The 16,017-nt window shown below is 43.4% G+C and overlaps 1 protein-coding gene across 1 annotated transcript; it reads right to left on the bottom strand.

The window, feature by feature from the left end:
• Positions 1-12,548: 12,548 nt before the first annotated feature.
• On the bottom strand, positions 12,549-15,493 carry LOC122675218. The gene is made up of 4 exons (XM_043873646.1): positions 15,476-15,493; positions 15,121-15,445; positions 13,651-13,759; positions 12,549-13,543 (listed from the first exon to the last, which is right to left on the bottom strand). Exons 1-4 carry the CDS (start codon positions 15,491-15,493, stop codon positions 13,240-13,242), a joined length of 756 nt encoding a protein of 251 aa, XP_043729581.1. The 3' UTR covers positions 12,549-13,239.
• Between the last annotated feature and the right edge of the window lie 524 nt (positions 15,494-16,017).

The raw sequence follows: 16,017 nt of genomic DNA, 5'->3' as shown, positions 1-16,017 counted from the left end.
ACATCCTGGTATCTGGTCCCATCACTTCATGGTAAATAGATGGGGAAACAATGGAAACAGTGACAGACTTTATTTTCTTGGGCCCTAACATCACTGCAGATGGTGACTGCAGCCGTGAAATTAAAAGATGCTTGCTCTTTGAAAGAAAGGCTATGACAAACTTAGACAGTGTATTAAAAAGCAGAGACATTACTTTACTGACAAAGCTCTAAGCTATGGTTTTTTCCAGTAGTCATGTATGGATGTGAGAGTTGGACCATAAAGAAGGCTGAGCGCCAAAGAATTGATGCTTTGAACTGTGGTGTTGGAGAAGACTCTTGTGAGTCCCTTGGATTGCAAGGAGATCAAACCAGTCAATCCTAAAGGAAATCAGTCCTGAATATTCATTGGAAGGTCTGATGCTGAAGGTGAAGCTCCAATAATTTGGCAACCTGATATAAAGAACTGACTCATTTGAAAAGACCCTGATTCTGGGAAAGATTGAAGGCAGGAAGAGAAGGGGATGACAGAGGATGAGATGGTTGGATGGCATCACTGACTTGTTGGACATGAGTTTGAGCAAGCTCCGGGAGTTGGTGATGGACAAGGAAGCCTGGCATGCTGCAGTCCATGGGGTCACAAAGAGTGGGACTGAACTGAACTGAAAAGATCTCCTCTGCCACAACTAAGACCCAATGTAGCCAAATAAATAAATTATAAAAAAAAAAAGTTCTGTTTCTCCAGAACCACCTCCAGTACCAAAATCCAAAAGTCAAGGGTCAACCAGAGAAAAAGAATCAGTAGGAGACCAGTCTTAAGATTTATTGCAATGAATTGGCTTATGGATTTGTGGGGCTGGCTAGGCAAGTCTGAAATCTGTAGGGCAGGCTATTAGGAAAGGCAGGCTGCAACTTTTGGGCAGAAGTTGAAGCTGCAGTCCACTGTGGAGAGTTTCTTCTTATTCAGGAAAACCTTGGTTCTGCTCTGAAGGCTTTCAACTGATTGCATCAGGTCTGCACAGATTATTATTGAAATAATCCCCCTTACTTAAAATCAACTGATAATGGGCTTTTATGCATCTATAAGATACCTTCACAGCAACACTTAGTGTTTGATTGAATAACTTGGAACTCTAGCCTAGCCAAGTGGACACAAAAAAACTGACCATCACACTGTAAATAATTCAGTGTTTATAACTGTGTTTGAATTTTAGTAATTCTTCATGTAACTCATTAATGACTTGCTTTTTTTATTCAACATTTGATAATGGTATTCACCAGGTTGTTCTCTGTAGCTGCAGTTCCTATCATTGCTATATTTATTCCACTGGTGAATATACTAAAGCTTACCCTTCTACTGTTATTTACCAGCTAGGTTATTGCCAGGGGGTTACAAGCTTTTTCTTTTTTGTTCTTAATAACACTGCTATAAGAGTCTTATTCAAGAGTTCTCTGAAGTACATACCTAGAATTGGAATCTCTGAGCCATAAGGTATGCATACTTTATCTTAAAAAAAATTTCTCAGTTTTAATTTCTAATATGGTAAATGGCAATAGCTATACTTGACATAAAAAGCTCTTTGGGGGTCCTCAGTATATTTTTAATACAATCTTGATACTAAAATGTTTAAGATCAACTAGATGAGGGACTAAATCTCCACTGAAAAAGTCAAACTTCATTATCATGAGAAAATAAGAAGGATAAATTTTATGTTAAAGTGAAGATGTTGTAGTTAAAGGAAGAAAGAATTCAGAAAAGAAATAATATTTTCAGTAAGATTAAGAAAAACATAATGTTTTAGGCAAAATATATATATGGGTATGCACACTTTTAGCTTCATCAAACAAGGCTAACTTCCCCAAAGGTCACTGCCGCTTAACAGATAGTGGAGAGCCCCTGTTTCGTAATGCCCATTTATACTTTGTATTGTCTGATGTTTCATTTTATGAATCTTGTAGGTATTAGCATCTATTTCCCTGATTACTAACCTCTTCTCTTTTGCCGACACAGGATCTTAGTTCCCTGACCAGGGATCAAGCATGTGCCCACTGCAGTGGAAAAGCAGAGTTCTAATCACAGGACCACTAGGGGAGTCCTCAACACCTTTTCAAATGTTTGTGAAAAGGTGTTCCTTCTATGGAATTCCTTTTGAACCATTGGCTGTCTTCTTCTTACCATGTATAGGAATTCTTTATATATAGATTTATATTTATTGCATGACAAATATCCTTTTGTGCTATTCCTAATATTGATTATCTGTGCCTTCCTTTTTTATCTCTTAATCATTTTCACCAGAATTTTGTCAATGTTATGAATATTTTTGAAAAGTCAAATTCTGGCTTGTTCATCTTTTTTAAATTAATTTTTTCTTATATGTAGTTTTATCTCCCTTTTACTTTTTTGGGTATTATTTTGATATGGACACTTAGCTCATTAATTTTGAGACTTTTGAGCTCATTTGTTTTTGAGCTTATTTTCTTATGAGAAATATTTATGGTTATACATTTTCTCTAAATACTATATTAACTGCATCCCACATGTTTTGTTATATAATATTTTCATCAGCTTTTGATTCTAAATATTTTCTAATTCCATTGTAATTTCTTCTTCAACTAATGGTTTATGGTTGAAGCATTTGAGTTTTTGATTAAGACTTTATTTTTATTTATTTTATAATACTTATTTATTTATTTGGCTGCACTGGGCCTTAGTTGCGGCATGTGGGATCTTTAGTTATGGTATGTGGGATCTAGTTCCATGACCAGGGATTAAACTTGGGCCCTCTGCATTGGGAGCACAGAGTCTTAGCCACTGGATCACCAGAGAAATCCCCAGACTTTATTTAATTTTTCAACAGCAGTTTTAGATTCACTGCAAAATTGAGAAGAAGGTATTGAGGTTTCCCATGTATACCCAACCCCTATAAATGCATAGCCTCTCCCACTATCCCCCACCAGAGTAGTACATTTGTTATAACTGATGAACCTACATCCACCCATCATATCATCCAAAGTCTAAGTCTCCATTACTGTTTACTCTCTGTGTTGTACATTCTACAGGTTTGGACAAATGTTTAATGACATGTATCTACTATTATAGTATTAAATAGAGTATTTTCACTACCCTAAAAAAACTGTGCTCTGCCTATTCATCCATGCACTCACCCCACAGCATTTAATTTTTAATGGTCCATTTTTGTAGATATTCCACAGATGCTTCAAAACACCATATATTCTGTAGTTATTTAATATAGAGTTCTACATGCTTGTTAACTGTGTTGCTCAAATCTTTTATATCCTTAATTATTTTCTACTGATTATTCTGAATATCACAGAAATGTGTATTGAAATAGCTCATGAGATGGTGATCTTGCCAAATTTTCCATGTAATTTTGTCATTTCAGCTCATTTTTCAAGCTATAGAATTAGTTTTACAGAAGCTTAAAACTGTTATTCTTATTGGAAAATTGACTATTTTATCATTATACAGTCATCTTTTTATTTCTAGTAACTTTTTCCCCTTTAGATATTTTCCTTTGGGGTTTCCTGATGGCTCAGTGCTAAAGAATCCGCCTGCCAATGCAGGAGACATGGGTTCGATTCCTGATTTAGGAAGATCCCACATACCACAGAATAACTAAGCCTGTGAGCCACAACTATTGAGCCTGTGCTCTGGAGCCTGGGAGTCACAACTAGTGAGCCCACATGCTGAAAGTACTGAAGCCTGAGCACCCTCGGGCCTGTGCTCTGGAACAAGAGAAGCCACTGCAGTGAGAAGCCCTTGCACCACAGCTAGAGAGGAGCCTCCACTCACAACTGGAGAAAAGCCCATGCAGAAGTGAAGACCAAGCACAGACAAATAAATAAATTAATTAAATTATTTAAAAAACATTTTCCCTTAAAAGATTTTGTCTTATATAGCTATATGATCTTCCTTTTATTTAGTATTTACATAGTACATCATTTCCCACCATTTTTACTTTCAAATTTTCTATACGTTTTAAAAATGTATGTCTGTTGTAAAGAACAAATAGCTGGATTTTGTTTACTCAGTCTGACAATGTTTGTTTTTAAAATGCAGTTTTATGTCAAAATATTTAAATTTAGTGCAATTATTGATATATTTATTTTTTCCGTCTTACACTGTGTTTTCTTTTTTCATGCCTTTCTATCTTTTGTTTCTCTCTCTTTTCTTGCCTTCTTTTGGATTGGCTTTTATTTCCCTCATTCCTTTTTCTCTAACACTTTGAAAGTTATATTCAACTTCCATTATGTTATAAAATGCAGTATATTATTTAATGTCTTAATATTTAATATAGTGTTCTACAATTCTACTATGATGATTCTGAGTGTGCATTTTTTTAAATCATAGTTGGAATTTTTTTGGCTCCTTGACTCTGGATTAGGGTCCTTCGTCATCTATAGAAAGCAGTTCTGTACTGTATTTTCAAATATTGCCTCTTCCCTCATCTTTATTCTCTTTCTAGAATTATGATTGAATATATGATACACCTTCTTGGTCTATCTTCTGTGTCTTTTAGAGCTCTAGTTTATATTTTTCATCTCTCTGCCTCTCTGGGTTATAGTTCAGGTAAGTTCTTCTATCTTCCATATCCCTAATCATCCTGTCAGCTGTATCTAATCAGCTGTTAAACCTATTGAATTTTAAATTTAAAATTTTCACTTCTAGTAGTTGTTTGATTTTATTCCACACCTGCTTGGTCTTCTGTCATATTTTCAAGGTTCTCTTTTATTTATTATATTAAGGAAACTTATTTGATATGCTAATCTGATAACTCCAACATTTAAAGTTTTTGAGTGGGTCCAAATTCTCAGGGAAACTGCCTTTCTTGGATTCTGATGCTAATCAAATTGGGGTGGGGGATCTTCCCACCCCAATGAGAATCTGCATTCCTGATCCTACCCTCATATAGGTTTTCAGCCTGAATTCACATGATTAGGCACTACTTCCACCCAAAGACAAAAAACCTGGAGCCAATAGTGTGATTAAAAATGACCCCACACTTACAATGCACATAAAATAATAATACAAGATATTAGATATATGTGGGGGCTTCCCAGGTGGTGCTAGTGGTAAAGAACCTGCCTACCAATACAGGAAATGTAAAAAACAAGGGTTTGATCCCTGGGTCAGGAAGATCCCCTAGAGGAGGGCATGGCAACCCACTCCAGTATTCTTGCCTGGAGAATCCCCATGGACAGAGGAGCCTGACAGGCTACAGTCCGTGGGATTGCAAGAGTCAGACACGACTGAAGTGGCTTCAGTAGCACAACACAGCATATTTATGTGTGTGTATGTATGTGTGTGTGTGTGTGTATATAGATATGTATCTATGTATATATATACATGTATATATATTAGGTTAGCACAAGAAATAATCATGTTCCATACTACAGAAAACAATTCACAGATTTAAGGTGATCCCTATCACAATACCTATGACATTTTTCACAAAATCAGAACAAATAATCCTCAAATGTATATGGAACTGCAGTAGACCCAGAATCGCCACAGCAATCGTGAGGAGAAAGAACAAAGCTGAAGGCATAATCCTCCAAGACTTCAGATAATGGTACAAAGCTGCATAATCAAAACAGACTGGTATTGGCACAAAAAAACAGATATATAGATCAATGGAACAGAATAGAAAGCCTAGAAATAAACCCAACACCTATGGTCAATTAATCATTGACAAAGGATGTAAGAATATACAATGGAGAAAAGATAGTCTCTTAAGCAAGTGGTGTTGGGAAAGTTGGGACAGCTTCATTCAAATCAATGAAGTTAGAACACATCCTCATACTAGACACAAAAATAAACTCAAAATGGCTTAAAGATTTAAATATGAGACATGACATCATAAACTCCTAGAAGAGAACTTAGGCAAAACATTCTCTGATGTAAATTGTATCAATGTTTTCTTAACTTAGTCTCTAACCAAACTTTACAAGCTTTCCATACAGCAAAGGAAACTAGGAAAAGCCAACCTAGAGTGGGAGAAAGCTTTGTAAATGATGTGAGCAACAAGGTGTTAGTATCCAACATATACAAACAGCTCATAAACTCAATGTCAAAAGAACAAACAACTCATCTAAAAAATGGGCAGAAGACCTAAATAGACATTTCCCCAAAGAAGACATACAGATTGCCAACAGGCATATGAGAAAACGCCCAACATTGCTAATTATTAAACCACAAAACCACAATGAAGTACCATGTCACAGCAGTCAGAATGGCCATCACCAAACGTCTACAAATGATAAATGATGGTGAGGATGTGGAGAAGAGGGAACCCTCTTACACTGTTTGTGGGGATGTAAATTAGTGCAGCCACTATGGAGAACAATATGGAGGTGACTTAAAAAATGAAAAATAAAGCTACCAATGATCCAGCAATCCCATTCCAGGGCATTTATCCAGAAGAGATGAAAACTCTAAAAAAGACACATGCACTTCAATGTTTGTAGCAGTACTATTTATAATAGTCAAGACATGTAAGCAACCTAAGTGTCCATCAACAGATGAATGGATAAAGATGTGGTATAAATAAACAATGGAATATTAGCCATAAAAAATGAAATATTGCCATTTGCAGCAACATTAATGGACCTAGAGAACATCATTCTGAGCAGATTCAGATATTATATGATATCACTTATATGTGGAATCCAAAAAATAATACAAACGAATCTATATACAAAACAGATTCACAGACATGGAAGACAAACTTACAATTACCAAAGGGGAAAGGGAGGGGGATAAATTAGGAATCTGGGATTAACATATATAAACTTATAAGCATAAAATAGATGAGCAAAGAGGATTAAGTATATAACACAGGGAACTATATTTAACATCTTGTAATGACCTATAGTGGGCAATAATCTGAAATAAAAAGTATATTTATGTGATGCAATTTGCTGTACCTGAAACTAACACACTACTGTATATCAATATACTTCAATTAAAAAAAAAAGAAAAGAAATAGCCATGTTGAGGGATAAGACAAGTTCGAGTAAAGCTAAGTTAAAGCCATTTCAAGTTATTTTCAAGGAAGTCATGTACTTACATGTCAGCCTTGGTCAGTGAATCTTTGTGATCATGATTTGGGGTGGGGGAACAGGAAACACGAGAGGAAAGTGAAAGTGAAGTCACTCAGTTGTGTCCAACTCTTTGCGACCCCATGGACTGTAGCCTACCAGGTTCTTCCCTCCCTGGGATTTTCTAGGCAAGAGTACTGGGGTGGGTTGCCATTTCCTTCTCCAGGGAATCTTCCCCACCCAGGGATCAAACCTGGGTCTCCTGCATTGCAGACAGACGCTTTACTGTCTGAGTCGCCAGGGAAGCCAACACAAGAGGACTGGACAGCAGTCACGTCAGTGCTCTTTAGGATGTGGCCCCAGATGACTATGGGGAGCCTGAATGGCTCCACAGCAGTTGAGGCTGGATGCAATGGGGAGATGCTATGTCTAGGCCTCTGAGGCTGGTTCAGGAACAACTGCTGGCTGATTGCTTCTCAGCGCGTGGGAGGGAAGGTGAGCTGGGATCACAACACGAGCACGAGGCCTACGGAGCAAGCCAGCCTGTGGCCACACGGCCTGCAGAAGTCTGCTGTCCTCCACCCCACCCTCGCCCACTCTTATTCTGCCCAAGCTGATGCCACTGGCTGGGGCTGCTCCATCTCCGTGGTTCAGCCTTGCCAAAACTGATTTTGGTCTCTATGAGGGTTATCTAACAATTAAGTGAGTGTTTTCAATGTACCTAATATACTTTTAAAACAGGAAAGAATCCTACAATGTTTGCTTTATAATACACATGCTTTTGTCCCTTAGCAAAATATCCAAGTGTCTTTCCATACAACAAGAGCATCCCCTTCCACCAGCTGCAAGCTCTCCAACCATCATGTATCTATTTGCTCCCTCTGCTCTCTTCAGCTGGCACCTTCCTTTCCATCCATAAATGTGTTTGATTCTCTACCATTCTTACTGAAACAAGCAACTAAAACTCTCCCTGAAACTGGATGTGCACTCTATCTACTTCCTCCATCTCCTCTTCCCTTCATAGGAAACCTCAAACCATCCACATTTGCTGAATTCAGTGCTCATGTCATGTTAACTTTCCTTCACCATAGAGTCTGGCTTTTCTCACCACCGCTGTCCTGACACAGTCCTCTCAAGAGCCACCTGATTTTCTAATTGTCAAATCCAATTAACCCAATTAGGTGGCATTGCAGGCCCCTACATCGCCTGCCATTTGACAACAGGGATTCCTATCTCCTTCTAGAGGATCCTCTGACATCGTGAAAGGCTGGGAAACCCAAAGCTACATTTTGTAGATTCCCTTGAAGTTGGGTTTTGCAAGTTAGGTTTTAAGAATTTAGAAAGCAGATGTCAGACTTTCCTCGCGGTCTGATGGTTAAGACTTCACACTTCTACTGCAAGGGGCGCAGTTTCCACCCCAGTCAGGGAAGTTCCGCAAACCACACAGTGGAGCCAAAGGAAAAAAGAGGGAGGGGATATATGTATACCTGTAGCTGATTCACTTTGTTGGACAGCAGAAACCAACACAATGTTGCAAAGCAATTATTCTCCAATTAAAAAAAAAATGAAGAAAGCAGAAGTGAAACAGGCCATGTTTCTGTAGTTTTCAGTGCTTTCTCCTGGCAAACAAGATTATGCAGACATAGGGTTTTCCTGCAGCAGCTTCAGCTCTTCAGTGTCCAGCCCAGCTTTGGGTGTAACGGCAGTTACGGCAGCATTCTAACATCGCTGTAAGTTCAACAGAGTTCTGAGGTGGCCTTTATGCTTGTCTGTCACACAAATGGTGCCTCCTCCAGAGAGTTATTTCTGGGTGTTCAGAGTCTTTCCTGGCAGCCCAAACTACAGCCTATTCTTCGAGTGCACCTATGATTTTTAGTACCTAACTGCCTATTTAGATTCTCTTTCTATTGGCTTCTATTTCCCATACTGAACTCTGGCCACTTGGTATCAGAAGTGGCTGTAGGCAGCAGGCCTTCGTGAAAGAGAATATTTATATGCTGAAAGAAAATAGCCACAGGTCGGTCAGGCAGGGGCCGTGTGGGCACTGCTTGTGCCTTCCCAGGGCCAGGTACGTATTCTCCTGGGCTGTGGCTCTGAGATGTGCACCTCCGCCTGTGCTTATCCTGAGACCACCCAGAGCTTCTTGGCCAATGACCAGCTCTGCCACACCAGTGAAACTCCATCCCACACTCACCTGCTTTTCCCCCTTGACCACATGTCCCATCATTGTGATTTCATCTGCTGTGTCTGTGTTGGAAGACCTTCTGGTCCCTAGGCTCCACCTCACAATCTGGTCCACCCTGTGGGGAAAGGGAACAGTCAAATTGTCCAGATGTATGTTGCCTTCCTTCCCCCAAGAACTAAAGCAAATAGATAAAAGAAAAAAGAGGAGAAAATAACTATCAGTCTATCTTCTTTGTCTAGGGAAAAAAATTCAAGAATGAGGACAAAACAAAGGTATTTTCAGGTAAACCAGAATTGAAAGACCTTCACAAGCAGATCCTAGAACATTTGAAAGGAGACATACATATATATACACACATGTAGACGTATACACAAATATATATCAGGCCGAAGGAAAAATGACTTCAGAGGAGAGATCTGAGATGGAAGTAGGAGTTGGTCCTTAGATGGGAGATATCCAGAAGGTGGAAGTCAAGTGAAGGCTATCCTCCTGCTGCCTTGCTTGCTTCTGGTGGTAAGATCAAGGAGGTGGGTAAGTTTTCTCAATCAGTATTCCAGTTTCATTTACCAGCTTCGTAGGTGCTGACAGGGAGCAAAGATCTTTGGGTTATGAGGTCACAACCACATTGCTGGTTCTGAGGTCATAAGCAATACATTGTGTTTATTTTAAAAAAAAATTTATTGGGGTATAGTTGACTTACAATGTTGTGTTTGCACTGTGTCCTTGAACTTAATCGTTGCCGGGGTGGCTTCCTGTGTCCCACCCTCCTGACAGAGGGGGACAAAATAGTAGCTCCAACAGTGGGTCAGTTTTGCAGCTTCTATGAGACATTCCTGGAGGGTCAGCTTGAGCCTGACCATCCAGCACCTCTGAAGTTTTCTTAAGCAACTGTTTTCCTATATGAAACTCCTTGGGGATTAAAGTACACGATTGCTGGAGAATATAAACAAAAACTGTGACTCAAAATGGTGTAAACAATTCATCACATCACATAACAAGATGAGCAGGGTTTGCTGCTGCCAAGGTTCCTTTGGGCTTCTTGGTGATCTTTGTGATTCTGCCTTTCTTATTGTGTAGACATCATCCTCACGCAGGCAGCAAGATGGCTGGTACCCTTCCAGCCATCCTATCTAAACAAGACATAGTGGAGAAGAGTCTGTGTTTTTTATGTATGTCTTTTTTTGTTGTTGCTTCTTTTAAAATAGTTTTATTGACATACAACTAACATGCATACAATTCATTTAATGTATACAGTTCAGTGATTTTAGTATATTCACAGATATGTGTAATCATTATCATCTTCAGAATATTTACCTCCCAGAAGAAACCTCATAGCCCATTCCCCTGCTTACCACCCCAGCCCTAAGCAACTACTAGTCTATTTTCTGTCTCTATAGATTTCCTGTTCTGGACTTTCATATGAATGGAGTCATAGAGTATGAGGTCTTTGGTGGCTGACTTCTCTCATTTAGAATGTTTCCAAGGTTCATCCATGTTGTAGCAGATATCAGTACTGATTTCTTTTTTTGTGGCTAAGTGCTATTCTATTATATGGATATACCACATTTGTGTATCCACTCATCTGTTGATGAATATTTGAGTTGAACCTTCTAGATATCATGAATAATGCTGCTATAAGCACTTGCTTAGGAGGTTCTGAGTGGAAACACATTTTCATTTCCCTTGGCATATACCTAAGAGTGGAACTGCTGGGTCATGTGGTAATTTTGTGTTTAGTCATTTGATGAACAGCCAGGTTGCTTTGCAAGTGGCTTCCCACCAGCAGTATGGACTCTAAACTTCCTATATCATGACCAACATTTGTTGCTATCTGACTTTTTAATTCTAGTCATCCTAGTGGATGTGAACTGGTATTTATTATGGTTTTGATTTGCATGTACATCTCCTTAAATCAAGGGAATCGTTTCTAGATGTCCCCCACCTGACTTTTCATTAAGTCCCATTGGCCGGAAGGGTATGAGATACACCTTCCTAAACCAATCAGTGGCAAGGGAAATGGGATTTCCAGTGAGGACCCATTTCTTGGTTTGAAGTTGGGGCACTTGGCTGCCTCCTTTAAGGCACACAGACATCCAGAGAAGAGGGCTTATACCCTGACAACATCATGTTCTGTTAGAAGGAAGTAAGTGAGACAGAGGATTGGCTGTGTAGCTACGCCATGTATGTGGCTTCTATGACACCAGGCTCTGATTGATGGCTTTCCTTCTTTTCTTCTGACCATTTCTTCTTGGGCGCCTCTTCCTCTGTCCACAACTGTCCACTCAGTACTTCCTCCTCATCATCTGCACTCTTTGGGGCATCTCATTTATTTTCATGATTTCCATTTCCTTTTGATGACTTCAGAAATTATTTTTCCTGAGCTTCAGATTTACTGATAATAATAAATAAAAATAACAATATAATTGCCATTTTAAGATACTTATGCTCCAGACAGGGGCTTCCCTGGTAGCTCAGCTGGTAAAGAATCTGCCTGCAATGCAGGAGACCCTGGTTTGATTCCTGAGTTGGGAAGATCCACTGGAGAAAGGATAGGCTACCCACTCCAGTATTCTTGGGCTTCCCTGGTGGTTCAGCTGGTAAAGAATCCACCTGCAATGTGGGAAACCTGGGTTTGATGTCTGAGTTGGGAAGATCCTCTGGAGAAGGGAATGGCTACCCACTCCGGTATTCTGACTTGGAGAATTCCATGGACTATTCCATAGGGTCACAAAGAGTCAGACTGAGCGACTTTCATGCTCCAGGCACAGTACGTTATCTCAGTTTACTCTAATCACAACCCTAAAATTCTATTCTCATCCCTATCTTATAGATGAAAGAATAGGTTTAGAGAGATTAAGTTATTTTACTCAAGGCAACCAATTGAGTAGGTTGATGCAAGTAGGAGTTGGACCCAGTCTGTTTGACTCCAGAAACCTAATCCACTTTCTGTTAGACTTCTGCATTTCCCTCAAACACAGGGCAGCCAAAAAGAACATACCATTTCCCCATGACTTGCCCTACCCCCCTCCACCCGTGTTCCCTGCAGCAGAGAGGGAACTAGTTTAGAGACCCAAGGGTCATCTTCCATCTTAAAAACAAATCATTTTCTATGTGTGCATAATAAAATATTGAGAAGCAAGATGGTCTAAAGTAGACCACACTCATTTCTCTGCTTTTCCTCCCCCACCTGCACCCACCCTCCTAACTGCAGCCAGAGAGCACGGTTATTCTCCTGTATAAAACCTCTGAAGGGGGGGGGTCAGCCCCTCACCACCCTCCGGACCAAGTCCACATTCTCGATTATGACTTCCAAGGCTCTCTAAGATCCCCAGCAACCTCTCCAGCCTCCCCTCACCTCTTCGTGTACAGAGCTCAGTGCTCCAGAAACACGACGTTTTTCTGTGGTCTCCTCCTCTACTTGCTCACATTGCTTCCTTTTCAAGATTCCCTTAAAATATGGAGGTTAAGACAAGCTTTGGCATTGAGCCGACCTAGTGTCAAATTCTTGCTCTGTCATGGTGAAAGAGCACTTAATCTCTCAACTCCAATGTATTATTATTTATCTGTAAAATGAGTATAACCCTACCTCAGGGCTGTCGTGAAGATGGGTTAAACAAACTGTCTGGACCCTCGAGAAGCTCTCCCTAGCCCATTTCTGCAGCATCCTGGGCCAGGCCTTGCACTGTGCCCTCTCATCGCTCCTCTGTCCTGTCTGAGGTCCCCCAGATCTGGGATCCATTCGGATTCATCTCAGCCCCTTGAGTGCACCTGGATGGGATCACTGCGGGGCTAGGGTCAAGGATAGAGTCGGAGATCCCTGGAGCGGATGGCAACATCGCAGGGCATTGAACTTAACAAGTGTGGGAGTTCTTTAGGAGACAATCACTGCTCATCCAGCGCTGGCTCCCGGGGCTGAGGCCACAACAGGAGGGCAACAGCACCAGGGGGCGGAGCCAACAGCGTGGGGCGTGGCAACTAACTACCGAAACCCAATCAGTATGCAAGCTTGTTTATTTATGCTAGTAAGCACCCTGAGCTGCCCAGCGGGGGTCCAAATCCTGCAAATCCCACAGCCCGCCCGCCCGACAGGGAACAAGAGGCTTTGGAATAAAGGGTTAGCACCCAGGGCCGCGGAGATTCGACTGCAGAGCAGGGGAGCGGGTGCTGATATCCATGGCCAGGGGTAGCCAGCGCACGTGTGCGCGGAGGGGATGTCCGAGTGCAGGCAGCAGGGAGAGACCATCTTAGTGGCAGGGGTACAAAGAAGCAGAAACCACTGCGCCGGTCGTGGGGTGCGTAGCGGTGAGTGGGAAGGTGGCTGGGGAAGAGAGCAACACAGGGAGGCTAGAGGACGGGACGGTTGGGCAGAAAGACTCGTCCTTCGCGCTGAGTCCAGAGACCTGGGGCTGGATCTCGGTGCCTTACCTTTCTGTATGCGCAGCCTCTTGCTCTGGGGACGCAGCTGTGGAGGAGCATGGCCCAGAATGGCAGCCATCGCATGTTATCTTCCAACTTAAACTTCTTCCTGACAAAACTGCCAGATTGTTGTTTACAGGAAAGGGCAGCAAGCTGAAGGGTCAGCCCCCTCCGGATCCGGATTCGGATCCGGTATTAGGAGCAGATTTTAAAGACTGCGTGGAAGGAAGTGTTGGAGAAGGGGGCCCCTGCTCAACAGGCAAACAATAGTCTTCTCTGGCTCGAAACTGGCCAGGACCATGTCGCTCTAGAGCAAGGCCTTGTTCCAAACTCCAGGGTCCATCCCAGGTGCAGAGAGTGAGGGTGGCTTTCCTGAGTCCATTTTCCTGTTTGGTGCTGCATTTCATCCTCACCTGGACCCAGAGGGCCCCAGTAAACCCTGCAGAGCGCTCCGTCCTGGGAGCATGCCAGTCTGACCCTGGTGCCTTCTTCTCTGGCTGCCCAAACGGCCCCACATTTATCCTTTGCTTAACAGAGAAGGTAGCACGCAGCATTAAACACACATAAGAGAGAGTAGTTCTACCACCTAGGAGGAAGGTAGTTCTACCAACTCATACATCATGTAACCATCCCTGACCTTGCAGTTCCCACCTGCAAAATGAGAACTTGGCTCTGTAGCAGGGAGTTTTCAGGTGTTCATAATTTCAACAGGGGTTCTCACTTTTTTGAGGAGAAGGGGTCTGAGAAGAAGGTCTGGTGAGGGATGCCCTCCTTAAGGAAAACTGTCCTTGTCTATTGTGCGGCCATGCAAAGGCCTGAACAGCCAGTAACCAGAGTGCCACAGGGTCTCCTGGAGCAGAGCTCTTGTCTGTGTTCCCATGTGATTCCTGGTCAGGGAGGCCATCCCCTCACCCTGGCCTCATCCTGGAGAGGCTAGTCCTGGCCCAAAGTGCACCCCATGAGACCAAAAATAGTTAATCTTCTCTGGCAAATGCAGACCTATCTGTGCAGCGTTTTACAGCACCTTTTGATTTCATCTTCACAGGGAACCTGGGAGGTAGCATTATATTCCCATTTTATAGATGGGGAAAGTGAGGCTCAGTAAAGTTACAGAACTGCCCAGCCCAGAGTAGTAGGAAAGGATATAAGTCTAGGCCTCTACCTGGGTTCAGAGCTAGTGCTCCACAGTGGAGGATATCCCCGGCCTCCCTTCCCCTTCCTGAGAAAACCTCACCGCGAGCTTCCTGTCTCTAGGCTGGGGTAGGTCAGTGCTCAGAGCCAGTGAATCCCAGTTTGGGGAAATTTGCCCCTAAAACCTTGGAGGCTGTAGCTCTCTAGCCTGCCTCCCGAGTCCTTAGCTTCTGCTGGTCTCTGGGCAGCCAGCAAAGATAGGAATGGAAAGAATCACCTTCCTCCATGACCTTCCCTCTTTCCCCCTTGATCCCCATCAACTCTTCCAGAGCTGCTCGGGCGACTCACCGAGCGCGCGCTGCTCCCGGCTGCACCTGCCCAGCTGGCGACCTCCGGCCAGGCCCGCGAGAGCCCCACGGGTAGGGGTGGGTCGGGAGCAGCCCGGACTAATGGGCTGGAGCCGGCGGCGTGTCCTCAGCGCGGCGGCCGCTCGGTCTGGTCCGGGGAATTGGGCAAACCCGGCAGTGCGCCAGGCGGGGCGGAGGTGTGGTGGAGAGGGCTGGAGCCCCAGAGCGGGGTCGCCCCAGGGCGGGGGAGGGTCCCCGGTGGCCCTTGGGTCACAGCACGTGGGCAGTGGCTGGTCTCTCCCCTCTGCGCTTTTCAGCTCATCCCCCTAGCAGCCCCCTCCTTGGCGACGCCTGGCGATCTGCCTATTTAGCATGAGGGACAATTAAGCAGAACAGTTCTAGGCCATGCTTCTTTGTCATTCCAAAGGGCGATCTCTGAGTTCCCTGTGGGTGGGGCTTGCTACTGCTCAGAAGACCTGCTCTGCTGGTGGAGCGGGTCAGGGAAGACAGGCGCGGCGGCGAGGCTGCGCCAGCCTGGTTGGGCAGCGGCTCAGGAGACGCAGGGTGGGTTTCACCCAGACGCAGCTTCTTCTCGGCAGCCACTGCCGCGGCGTCCTGCACCCTGAAAACAGGCCAGGGGCGGGTGCCGCTTCCGTCCTCTGCATTCCGCAGGTGGGGGACAGGGCTGCCCGACAGCCAGGGCCGGAGGAGGTCACTGTGTGCCCTGGAGCTCAGGCTCCCTTCCCCCAAGGTGAGACCCGCCGGACCTGCCGCTCTCGGTCTCTCCGCGGGGTGAGCGACCCCAACTCATGGGCTCCAGGACTGAGCTCAGTGCGCCGCTGGGGACCTTGTGTCCTCCGGGGTCCCTCTGCGTCCCTGCCCGCGCCCGGGCCTGAGG

Source organism: Cervus elaphus, chromosome 19, assembly GCF_910594005.1.
Source record: "Cervus elaphus chromosome 19, mCerEla1.1, whole genome shotgun sequence".
NCBI lineage: Eukaryota > Metazoa > Chordata > Mammalia > Artiodactyla > Cervidae > Cervus > Cervus elaphus.
This window is presented reverse-complemented; position numbering and strand designations above follow the sequence as displayed.